At 34.1% G+C, this 13,331-nt stretch overlaps 1 protein-coding gene across 2 annotated transcripts; it reads left to right on the forward strand.

Moving 5' to 3' along the window:
- Nucleotides 1-684: 684 nt before the first annotated feature.
- LOC141679052 (organelle RRM domain-containing protein 1, chloroplastic) lies at nt 685-3,931 on the forward strand. 2 transcript variants are annotated; one of them, XM_074485535.1, is made up of 9 exons: nt 685-1,073; nt 1,223-1,320; nt 1,548-1,806; nt 1,906-2,003; nt 2,081-2,140; nt 2,738-2,827; nt 3,231-3,299; nt 3,425-3,531; nt 3,638-3,931. In XM_074485535.1, the coding sequence occupies exons 1-9, from the start codon at nt 760-762 to the stop codon at nt 3,734-3,736; spliced, it is 1,194 nt and encodes a 397-aa protein (XP_074341636.1). In that variant the 5' UTR covers nt 685-759; the 3' UTR covers nt 3,737-3,931. The 2 variants fall into 2 exon arrangements, with proteins under 2 accessions (XP_074341636.1, XP_074341637.1); XM_074485536.1 differs by having other exon boundaries at nt 686-1,073; nt 1,566-1,806.
- Nucleotides 3,932-13,331: the final 9,400 nt, after the last annotated feature.

The raw sequence follows: 13,331 nt of genomic DNA on the forward strand, positions 1-13,331 counted from the left end.
TCATTTTTAATATAAAATAAAAAATCTGCTTAAAAATCGGATTCGGATCCGGATAATGATATTATCCGTATCCGGATAGTATCCGTCGGATCCGGATTCGGATATAATTCTTTAAATATTTTTCGGATTCAGATACGGATATGAATTTTCGGATTCGGATTCGGATACAGATACGGATATAGGCAGATCCGTATCCGAATTATCCGTTTGACAGCCCTACTTCAAACAAACAAATGCCTAAACTATTTCAATTAGGCTTTTCTTCTTAAAAATGATATTTAAATAATTTTGAATTGTGAAATTATTTAAAATATTCTTTAAAAATAAGAAATAAAAGTTGAAAAATAATTAATTTAAGATTCTATAACTAAGAGGCAGGTAATAAGTAATATGGAAATTATGTAGTACGAATTTTGTTAAAATAATTAATTTAATATTTAAAATGAATAAATGACTTAAAAGTGATAAATTAATTAATATTTATAAATAATATAAGTAATTGAATAATTTTACTTATAAGTTAGAGGATTTTTTACTTAAAATAAAATAAAATAAATAAATTTTAAATATAATTATCTTAACTAATAAATTTTAAATTAAATTAAAATTTAATAACATTTTAAAATTAATACAAAAAATAAATTAGGCCGACCAACTCTTTCCATGAGTTAATAATATTTACGGAGATAAGGCCTTGATAAGTTGGAAAAGAGTCCCGTAGAAGGTTAGATTCCGGCAGGGCCCTGGAAAATAAGGGCAATGGTATTGGTAACAACAACAAGTGTGTCATCCCCACCAACTAGCATCATCACATTCATAAGCATTTCTAAAACCTCACCTAAATTCATCAAAAGCATCTGCTCTTCCTTTTTGCTTAAAAACCAAACACTTTCTTATAACACCAGCAGCAGATACAGAGTTAATGCTGTTTCAACATCACTTTATTACAATACATACACCAGCATCCATCAGCGCCACTGGATAGTTGTCATGGATACCCCTCCCAAATTTCTTAATTCTAGACCCCATATTATTGATTATTATGTCCAAACTATACTTTCTGTTTTCGGCAGGTGCGTGTATCTTCTATCTACTACCATTTCTTCTTTTTCGATTTTATGGCCTATTTTTTGTAATTGCCATTCTTCTAAGATTATCCCATCAACAATCCCAATTTTGGACTCTTTTTTTTTCCAACCTTTTTATTGTTTTTTTTATGTAGTCAAAAAGATGCTGAAATGTGTTTATATGATGCTTCTTGTGAAACCCATTTTGGCTTCTGCTGCTATGTTGATGAACAAGTGGCCCAGGATATAGCATGTATGTTTACTTTCTTCCCTTTTGCACTCTTTATCTTGTGTATTCTTAGTTAAAAGTAGATGTGGCACTGAATTGATATGTTTACAAGTACAGAAGCTTTTATTTTTATTTGTTTTCCAAGCAGCTCATATCATCTAACTTGATTTTTTTAACGTTTGTTCGTGTTTCTTTAAGGATGTTAAAGTCACTTCTTTTTAGATCAAAATTTATCAATAAAGACTATTTAGCTTCTATGTATTATATAGGTTTACCGGGGGTGCTCTCAGTAAGGCCAGACCAAGATTTTCATATTGTAAGAAAGGACTCCGGTTATTACAAGGTTCAACCAAATTCTCCATCGAGCTCTTCCAAGGAAAGTTCATGGCTGTTGCCTTTAAACAATTTAAAACACTGGCTAGTTCGCACGGAGAAACCATTGGTTGGAGTCATGGAAAAACCACAAGTGGTTGACTACTATGTTCAAATATTATTAAAAATTTTGGGGAAGTGAGTTTCGTGCACACATTTTATATATTGAATTGCCACAGATTTTTCTTAACCTTTAAAAAAGGAAGCATTTATATTATGTTTAGGACTCTTGCACAGTGAAAAGGATGCCCAAATGTGTATGTATGATGTATTTTGGCAATCCAACTTTGGTTTCTGTTCTGTACTGGATGATGTGTGTGCACAGGAGTTAGCAGGTCAGTTCTTATTTAAAATCTTAAGTTGCACATGTATACATTGCCAGAGCGAGGTTATATGGGTATGCATGCCACAGGAGTTCCTGGAGTTCTATCTGTCCAGACTGATGAAAAATGGGAGTCTGATGATTCCGGAGGTAATAGCATATTAAATGTTAAGTGTATTTGTACGTGCTTAATTTTTTTTTTTCTAATTCATATTCTTATCTCTAATCTTGCCGAGGTTGCCTTTTTTCTATGTTACATAGTGTCTACTGGTGTTCTGCTATATAGGAAAAGCACCTCATTTATCTTTCTTTCCTGTTATTCGCTGCTTTCTAATACTCTCTTAGAATTATATCAATGATTCAGAAAACATTATTTTTTCCGTGTAGCAGTATTTGAACATGATTAGTGTCAACAAGCGGAGGATAAACGGTTACATTTACAATGTCCTAAGTCCTAACTATTTTATCGATCTTTAAGGAAATAATTAAAATTTGTTAACATAATGTGCCATAAGTGGTCACAAGTAGAGAAGTGTATAACTGTATCATCATGTTTGTTTATTTAATTTGTTGATGATTTGACAGTACTCCACAATTTTAGCTGGGAGTTTTTGGACTTGGATAATTGATTCCAGTATAACCAAAATCTTATATGTAGTATTAATTCAATCCGTCTGTGATTTCTATATGTATTATTATTAAATGATGCTATAATAATATACTCTTTTGATGTGATGAATCATCCAGCTCAGTATATCTTACAGTCTAGTGATTCTGCTGATTTGTCAGCGGCTGCCCAAACGATCAGCATAGGAACAAAAAAGCTGTTTGTTACTGGTATGCTTTTTCATGTTACTTCTGTTTCTGGTTGGAACTGAAAATTTGACAACTGCCTTGTTCTCTATTCCACTACTATATTTCTCTATTGAGGACTGCTCCTCTTTTTCAGAAAAGCAGTTTCTTGGTGTGTCTGTTCCCAAACAGAACTTATTTCTCTGAAATAAAGATTTAAACAGCATGAAGTCCTAGATCTTAAATAAAGGCATATTATTTTCAAAATAAACTTAGAAACAAATTATCTACTGATCAGCCTTGTTCATGATATTCTGCTAAAAATGTTAATAACTAAATTTTTTAAGTGTATTATTATTTCAAAAACAGATTACTCCTATAATTTTTCTCAATTAATTAACTCCCTGTTCAGTAACTGAGACCACAAAACTTTCCTCATTCTTTACAGGTCTATCTTTTTATACATCTGAAAAAACTTTGCGTGCAGCATTTGAAGGGTTTGGTGAGCTTGTTGAAGGTACTTTTGCACTTCTCCCCTATCTGAATTAAAATATTCTGTTTGTAGTTTTTGTATCTACCAGGAAGTCTTCATCAGGGTACATTCAAATGCTATGTTAATTTACCGTTATCATTATTTTTTAGTAAAAATCATAATGGACAAGATCTCCAAGAGGTCTAAAGGATATGCATTCGTAGAGTATACTACTGAGGCAGCAGCGAGCGCAGCCCTGAGAGAAATGAATGGCAAGGTATTTGCATTAGGACTACCCTTACATTTTTCCCTGACAGATATTAGACAGATAAGTAAATCACAGAATTTAAAGACCTTATTGTGTTTCTCTTTGTTGCATACAGATCATTAATGGTTGGATGATTGTAGTTGATGTTGCCAAGAAGAATCCACCAAAATACAGCACGGACCGAAGATTGTCAATTGAAAAAAGAGATTACTAGGGCAAATTTCTTCCACGAGGGTCACCGGGCAAGCAACCCCCGGAAGAACGCATTTGACATCCGAGGCTTATATGTGTGTATGGCACGTGAGAACCACATATATCATTTAAAAATCTCAGCCTTGCAAGTGAAAACTCTGCCTTGTATATCTTAGAATTATTGGCTGAAAAACCGTTTAATATATCTTTTCTTTTATTTCTTTTTGCGCAAAATCACACGACAGCTGAATGAAGGACTTCTGCAGTCACAAAATCTAAAGCTGAGTTTTGCATTGCTATTGTTGTCAGTAACAAAGCTTTTTGCCGTAAAACAGTTAAAAAACTGTTTGGTAAAATTTAAAATCTGTTTTTCTGAAAATTACTTTTGGCGTAAAAGCTGTTAAAAAAACTGTTTTTAACTTTTGCGGGAAGTAAATGCTGATTTTACTATCAAAATTCATCAAAAATATTATTTTTCATAATCTTTTACATTAAAATATATATGTATTAAAAATATTACCAAATAGTTATCTGACTTTTTCAATAGTATTTTTTTACCAGTATTTTTTCTAACATTGTAAATTTTAAATCAATTCCAAATAGAGCCTATATTTGAATCTCAACAACGGATATGGCACCTCTAAACCGCTCTAAACCTCTCTAAACCTCCTGCTCTATGTTTTCTAATCTTCTAACCAGAAAATTATATAATTATTATATCGATCCGAGTTAAAATGAGTTAAAATAAAGTAAACTAAATATCATTATAAATATATACCAATAGAAATAAACCGTATGATGGCCTTATTGAAAAATAAAATAGTATAAACAATTCACCTAGGCAAAAAAGTGTATTGGTCCTAAATATCAGTTGAGTGAAATGGTTCAAAATATCACTTATCAAAATAATGGTCCAATATGATATTTCATTACGGTACTTCGGTCTGTATTGAGCCATTAAGTTATATCTCTCAGCGTTTTGATCATTTTTATTTTTTAAGGTTTTAAACAGCAAAACGTTGGACATCGTTAAGCGATAAAACGCAAAATAATAAATTATTTGTTAGGAATCAAGCCTACATCCTGATGATAAACAAATCACATTTCATAATTATGTAAGTCAAATTGTAGCCTTCAACGGCTCGCCATCTTAAGCGATAGTTGTTGAAGGAGTTGCTATTAACCGATGATACATTGTAGCACTTCTCTATGAGATTCTCTGTTATAGATATTGATAGGGATAGATAAATTCTGATTATGTAATTAAATATTACAGTAATTATACATGATTTGGGCTGCTAGGCCCAATAAGAAGATGTATGACATTCAGACAAAAAAGGACAACACATTGATCAGGCCTGATGGACCAGATCAGGCCTGATGGAACAAAGAAGGCCCAAAAGCCCTGATTATTTATTAATTTCGTAATTAATAAATAAGGGAGGAAAACAGCTATTAAGATAAGTCCTAGTGGGAATATAAATCCTTGTAGATTGGCCTCCAAGGAACCTCATGGGATAAGAAATCAGCTTCCTACTTCCTAGGACTCCTAAGTCTATCCTAATTCAGAGACTTGACCACCAAGTCTCCTATACCAAGTCCAATTCAAGGACTCCCCCATCTATATAAGGGGCCTCACCCCACAAATCAGAACTACATTTTTTTGACTTGATTCTCTAATTCACAGAGATATGTAGGCATCTCGTAAAGGCAAAGAAGATCCCTAAGAGAAATACCTGAGGAATGTTCAAGAGATTTTTTACCTCGGTTGGCCCTAGATGGACGGGCAACAGCTTGGGGAACATGGGAGTGAGATGAATCATAATCCGCCATGGATGAAGACAGAAACCCAGGAAACTCTTGAAGGTAAATGAAGAAGATGAAGATTCAAACGGAATCTTCAAAATAAGCCCAGAAAGCGGTGGTGTAGAAAGCCGGAAATCGCTTTGAGGTGGCGATTCTTGAGAGAATAATTGCAGAGTAGAAGTGAAGAAATTTTGTGAAAGTAAAGTGTGAGAAATGAACTCACACTCCACCCCTTATATAGAAGAGCTTAAGGATGCGCAAACGTGTCTGGGCCTAAAGAAAAGGGCCTAAAAAAGGCGGGAAGCCCATAAAATTTGAATTTTGAAAAGATTTATAATCAAAAATCAAAGTTCATTGAAAGAATCAAGGCTCGAAAAGCCTCAACCACGCCCAGAGTGCATGATTCCTAGGCGTGGTACCAAACCTGTCTCCTAGGCGTGGGTGCACAACGCCTAGGATCTATGAACAAATCGGCCTTCAACAACGCCCAGGGTGCATTGTTCCTAGCCGTTGTTAGAGGTGTGGCTCCTAGGCGTGGATCAACAATGCCCAGGAAGCATCAGCCTTCAACAACGCCCAGGGTGCATTGTTCCTAGCCGTTGTTAGAAGTATAGCTCCCAGGCGTGGATCAACAACGCCCATGAAGCATCAGCCTTCAACAACGCCCAGGGTGTATTGTTCCCAGCCGTTGTTAAAAGTGTGGCTCCTAGGCATGGATCAACAATGCCCAGGAAGCATCAGCCTTCAACAGCGCCCAGGGTGTATTGTTCCTAGCCGTTGTTAGAAGTGTGGCTCCTAGGTGTGGATCAACAACGCCCAGGAAGCATCAGCCTTCAACAGCGCCCAGGGTGCATTGTTCCTAGCCGTTGTTAGAAGTGTGGCTCCTAGGCGTGGATCAACAACGCCCAGGAAGCATCAGCCTTCAACAACGCCCAGGGTGCATTGTTCCTAGCCGTTGTTAGAAGTGTGGCTCCTAGGCGTGGATCAACAACGCCCAGGAAGCATCAGCCTCCAACAACGCCCAGGACGCAAGTTTCCTAGACGTTGTTAGGAAACTGTCTCCTAGGCGTGGATCAACAACGCCCAGGAAGCATCAGCCTCCAACAACGCCCATGACGCAAGTTTCCTAGACGTTGTTAGGAAACTGTCTCCTAGGCGTGGATCGACAACGCCTAGGATGTATTAAACAGCAAAAGTTCTATTTTTCTGATTATTTGATTAATTAGAAAAATGAGTTAAAATAGGGAAAATTACTAAAAAATTCCCAATAAATAGGGAAAATAAGCAAAAAAAAAGTACCAGAAAATCTGGAAAATTAAAAAATAATTTCCAAAAATTATTTTTGTTAAAAATTCTTGAAAAAATTAAGGATAAATCCCAGAAATTAAGGGAAAAATCCAGAAAATTAAGGATAAATCCCAGAAATTAAGGGACAAATCCAGAAAATTAAGGATAAATCCCAGAAATTAAGGGAAAAATCCAGAAATTAGGGAAAAATTCCCGAAAATTCCGGAATAAAAGGAATAAAAATAAATCGTTGTAAATGTGTAGGTCGCTCCACACTTTACGCAAAAACGGTACCTTGAAAGGGAATGAACGAACTTAACTTTTGCGAAATCTTATACGGTTTCCCAAAAGTTGGGGGGCAAATGATAGGGATAAATAAATCCTGATTATCTAATTAAATATTACAGTAATTATACATGATTTGGGCTGCTAGGCCTAATAAGAAGATGTATGACATTCAGACCAAAAAGGTCAACACATTGATCAGGCCTGATGGACCAGATCAGGCCTAATGGAACAAAGAAGGCCCAAAAGCCCTGATTATTTATTAATTTCGTAATTAATAAATAAGGGAGGAAAACAGCTATTAAGATAAGTCTTAGTGGGAATATAAATCCTTGTAGATTGGCCTCCAAGGAACCTCATGGGATAAGGAATCAGTTTCCTACTTCCTAGGACTCGTAAGTCTATCCTAATTCAGAGACTTGACCACCAAGTCTCCTATACCAAGTCTAATTCAAGGACTCCCCCATCTATATAAGGGGCCTCACCCCACAAATCAGAACTACATTTTTTTGGCTTGATTCTCTAATTCACAGAGATACGTAGGCATCTCGTAAAGGCAGAGTTAAGCTACGAAGCACGAGAGCAGCCATTAAAGGCCTTGAGCTCCCGAATCTTAGTAATAAATACAACAAATAATAACCCTAGTTTTTTATCCATAACAGATATTAATGTTGTTATACATTCAGAAGTCAAGTTGATTTAATGGATTATCAAGATTATGGTGGCTTATTGTAAATACTCGATGCCATGTAATTCTGATTAAGTGAAAGTGAACAATCAACTGCTACGTAAAGCTACAACATCAATATTTAACTATATCAACCCACCAACGGTTAATCAAGTGATTGTCCACAACTAAGGGAACTCACATAGCTGGTGATAGCCATTTGACATTGGTCAAGTCTTGTGTTTGACACATAACATGGGCTGATGAGAATTTTAGTAAAAAAGATGGAATCCAAGATAAACTTTGCATGTGATCTTGAGTTTTCAAGAAGAAGAAACATTTTATTTTCATGCATGATAAATTTGAGGGATATTCAAAGGAATATATTAATATACAGTCTAGCCTCATTTTTTCAAGACTCACGGGAAAGAGAAAAAAGAAGCAATATTGCTGAACCTCGAAGACTGTGCCATGTATTGTCTAGAAAGCATTGTAACTTGGTGACTTATAAACTAAGTAGAAGCAAATGTTTCATATAAGAAATAGATTTTATATTTTCAGAGAGCAAAGGAGAGAGAAAGAGAGAGATCTTCCTCTGAGTGAACACTGTAAATCGTAGCTGTGAGATTACTTTGTAATCGTAACATATAATTTTCTCAATAAAAATCTTAGGCGGCTAGCTGAAAAATAAATCACCTGAAAATTTTGAATATCTGTGTTCAAGTTTTATCTCCCAAGTACAAATTGATGTGAAACTTTTTGTAAATCCCCCAAATCCAGGTTCAGAAATCTGGGTCGTCACACAATCATCTGAAACCTATATTACTTTTATAATCCAACAATTCACATTACAGACCCCCAATCTCACACACACAAGTTATAGTCTTAGAAACGATGTACACAATATAACTTCTTTTAGTATAACTCAATTGTAGTTTACAGGATCTCAATCTATTATTGGTAACCTCTACATAAAGTTATAATAATCCAACAAATATCTGAAACCTATCTATATTGTCTGGCCTACCTGAGGCAAAGTTACAAGCACTTTACGGAAAGCCTATGTGTTATCCCCACGATTGTAAGTGATAAACTCCCTCACCGACATACCGGTTATCTGTTGTGTTATGACATTTAAAGAAAGAAAGAGTGAGCAATAGTGCTCAACCATAATATAAAACAGTTGAAAATGATTGTTAAAGTAAAATAATACATCCATACTTTATCGTATAATAAGAAGTTTGAAATCTCGGTGGTATACATGTTGGGGTTAAACCCAATATGTGATATGGGCTTGGTGATACAAGACATAATTGGATTGGGTAATAATTATATTTGTTGATAATTATTATCATAGTGAGATTGAGTAATAATTGTATGCGTTGACAATTATTATTATAATGGGAATGAGTAATAATTGTATGGGTAGACAATTATTATTGTAATCAGATTAGGTATGTCTTGTTGGCTAAGTTTGTGATGACCATATATACATAGTCATGTTATTGTTTTGATGTATGCTTAAGAGATGTAGTGGGACACCATTGAGGTGTTATGTATTGATGTATTATTGATAATTGTTTTGATTAATAATACAAGTTGGGATGTGGGTTTTTCACGTCATATATATTATTGTGTGTTTGTGTGCGTACTCTGTATTGGTAGAACTGAATCTCGAATATGTGTGTGTGTGTGTGTGTTTCCTCCTAACAAGTGGTATCAGAGCTGAGGTTCGAGGTTCGTGATAAATTGGGTTGGAGGAACGTTCGAGGTTCAATTAGTATGGTGGAGTACGCTGATGGATTTGCTGACAAAGTTATGTGCGGTATGACAGTTGACTTGCACCATAGATCAATTCGTTCGGACTCGAGATGGAAGATGGACAGGATCATTAAAATAGTTTCATGGTTTGATGGTTGATCGACCAGGTGAAACATTTTGGATGATACTCGTGATGTTCTTCAAAAGAAGTCGAAGGATTGTGAAAGCAAGGATCCGGTGACTCAATGCTGAAAGGAGGCACTCGTGATTGATGCACGTGATTTTATGGATGGATATGCCGTTAGGATGAAGAACGGTAGTTTGGAGTTATTGGAGGTCATTATACGGGTCTTAGTGATTCTCAAAAGTTGGAATAACGAGACGAATGGATTCTTGTTCGAGGGGAGGCATCGGCGAACGGACGTTGATGTTTTGATGGTTACCATTCAACCTGATCTAGAGTATTGGTTTGAAGGGGAGGATTGTTGGGGTTAAACCCAATATGTGATATGAGCTTGGTGATACAAGACATAATTGGATTGAGTAATAATTGTATTTGTTGATAATTATTATCATAATGGGATTGAGTAATAATTGTATATGTTGACAATTATTATTATAATGGGAATGGGTAATAATTGTATGGGTAGACAATTATTATTGTAATCAGATTAGGTATTCTTGTTGGCTAAGTTTGTGATGGACATATATACATAGTCATGTTATTATTTTGATGTATGCTTAAGAGATGTAGTCGTCTTAGGTATTGTGCGAGAGATGTTTGAGCATTGGTTGTCTCAAATATCAGTTTGGGACACCATTGAGATGTTATGTATTGATGTATTATTGATAATTATTTTGATTAATAATACAAGTTGGGACATGGGTTTTCCACGTCAAATATATTGTTGCGTGTTTGTGTGCGTACTATGTATTGGTAGAATTGAATCTCGAATATGAGTGTGTGTTTCCTCCTAACAATACACCTATTTCTCTTTAAATCAATTCAGATATTTATGTATATTAAAATATATTATCAATAATCTCGACAGTATTATATACTCAGAAGAATAGTTTTCTTGATGATATACACCTCATTTGAAACAACATCTTTTATTAACTCAATTATTCTGCGAATACTTTTAGTGAACCCAACACCTAGGCTTGAGTTACAATATTGCATATCAATTCCACTTGAAAAACTTATTAGGACATCACCGGAGCCCCTACTATACGATGATCAGTTATTTAGTAAAATATTGTTATTATTTTCTACTAGTAGAAGGACGACTTCCTTACTTCCGGTTGTCATCCTGGCCGCATTCGGGCATTCGATGCTTCCCTCCTCTCCCGGGTATATTTTACATACTTTGCATGTCCATCGGTATTCATGTTACCTTCTCATGTGGTAATAATTAGTAGTCTCCCCCAGTACACAAATTACTGGAGTCTACCTTTCCTTGTTCTTTTAAGAGTCCTATCATATATTTGGAACTTATTTAGTTCCCCAAGCATAATGCTTGTTGATAGTTACATACCGAGATATATACATACTTCTGGTATTTGTTATATTGTAAAAGAATGTCCCGTCCTTGGAAATATTTGTATTATTATTTAAATAAGTTTATATAATATCTCTGAAATACTTTCGGGTTTTTGAATAACATTTACTAACCGTCTCTCGGTTTAAATATCTCATAGTACGCTACTTGCTAGCGTCATTTTATACTGGTATAATACTTATACCAATCATCAACAAATCGAGTAATATATCCGAACTCATAAATATATTTGTAAAATTATTTAAAATAAATATATCCAATATATAATCGTTTCCGAAATATTTTTGGGGTTTTAATAACTTTACCGACCGACTACGGGTCTCAAATATATCATAACCCGTTATTTTCTTAGCGTTATCATTTCAAATCCAGTATTATTTTATACCAAAATCATCATATCTTATGATTCAATATATATCAACCAGTAAAACATTATAAAACTTTCATCATGCATATATTGCAGTTTTTAAAAACAATCACAACATAACAGTTCTGAAAAGGTAGGATTTAAAAACTTGCCTGTAGTACAAGATACGTTCTCCGACTTCCACTCGTTCCGGGTTTTCTAATCAACAAATATCATAATCTTAATCAGTATTCCTAATCCATCAACGACTTATTTTACTAATAAGTGTAATATTATAAAACTATCGTAATTTGACCGCGTCGAAATAACTATCAATTTTTAGTCGTAATGGACGACCAAAGCGTTCTCCTAGGTTGACTTTTCCGAAAGTTTCTATTACGCGACTCGCACTCTAACATATTTAATAATTTGAAAAATTAATATTTTAATACAAAACCACCTCATGAATATTTATGAGGATTTTTAATATTTATTATAAAATTTTCAGTTTCAAAACACAAATGGAAACAGGTAGAAAATATTTTAAAAGTCCGGTCAACTACAAAATTTTACTATTTGCACCTCATTCACTAAAACGTTAATTTCTCGCAAACCGTTAACTCAGTCGACACACCATCTTCACATGCACGATCTAGAGAATATTTAGACCAAATAATTTGAAATTAGTTTTCTGGGAAGGGGTTGAAAATCCCGAAGCAACATATTTTATGCAATAGGCAGTTTCAGTATTTTCACTTTACGTGACTTTGGCTCCAAAATTTTTATAAAATTGAAATATTCATATCTTAAGATCAAACCTTAAAGTGGTCTTACTCACTGCATAATTCAGCTATGAAATAAATTTCATAATTTTAAATTATGTTTCAGGGTCTCGTTTATACCATCAAAGTCGGTAATACGTGACAGTTTAGATTTCCCGACTACATTCGCTAAAACAGATTTTCTCCTAAACCGTAAAATTTATCGTCACGATATTTATATTGTTACAAACTAAAAAACAATATCTTTACATTCATGGAAAGAGGTATTCAAAAATATTAATTTTACAGTTCGATAATATGTTTTAAAACAGTTCTAAATGTAAATAAACATTACGACGGCTATAACCGTAACGATTCTCAATTTTACCACGTTAAATCATTATCCATCAATAAAATCAACAACTCAAACTATTTATAAAATTATCAGCCTTTAAACTTCAATATTTACCCAACAATAATTAACAACAACAATCCATCATTAAGATTCAACAATCCAAAGTCCATTATCCAAAAATCATGCCACACGTGAACATATCTTGTAATTAATCTTAAAAATCAAAGAAATACAAAGGGTAGAGAGTGTTTATACATTCATTTATGATTTAACCATACTAAAAAAATCTTGGATGTCTTGCAGAAGCTTTGGTCTAGCCTTATATACCTTAAACTTACAAGAGGATATCAAGAACACAACTTAATTTTTAACCATCAAATACATGCCCAACCTTGGACAAGATTTAGCAATGAAATATTTAATTAATGGATATGAAACTTTGCACGTACCTTTAGTATATAGCGAAGGAGTTTGGAACCAAATTTTTATGATTTATTGAGCCCTAGATCTTAAGTTATGAATTTTTCTTTCTCCCTTGGCATGAAAATCCGAATTGCTGGAAATGAAAAGTGTGAGAGCTTTTTTCTTGCTTTCTTGAAACTATTGGTTGATAATTGATAAGTATTTTTTGTATGTAAAATTTATAAAGCAAGGTGTATCAATTTTCCACACCCAAGTACATGAATTATCAAACTTTTTCATGATTAAAGACAACACTCCATGTATTAAGGAACTAGGTTCCTAACTAGTCCTTGCATTTCTACTTTGGTTCCTAGCTTTTTTGGTT

This window comes from Apium graveolens, chromosome 8 (genome assembly GCF_009905375.1).
Source record: "Apium graveolens cultivar Ventura chromosome 8, ASM990537v1, whole genome shotgun sequence".
Taxonomy (NCBI): domain Eukaryota; kingdom Viridiplantae; phylum Streptophyta; class Magnoliopsida; order Apiales; family Apiaceae; genus Apium; species Apium graveolens.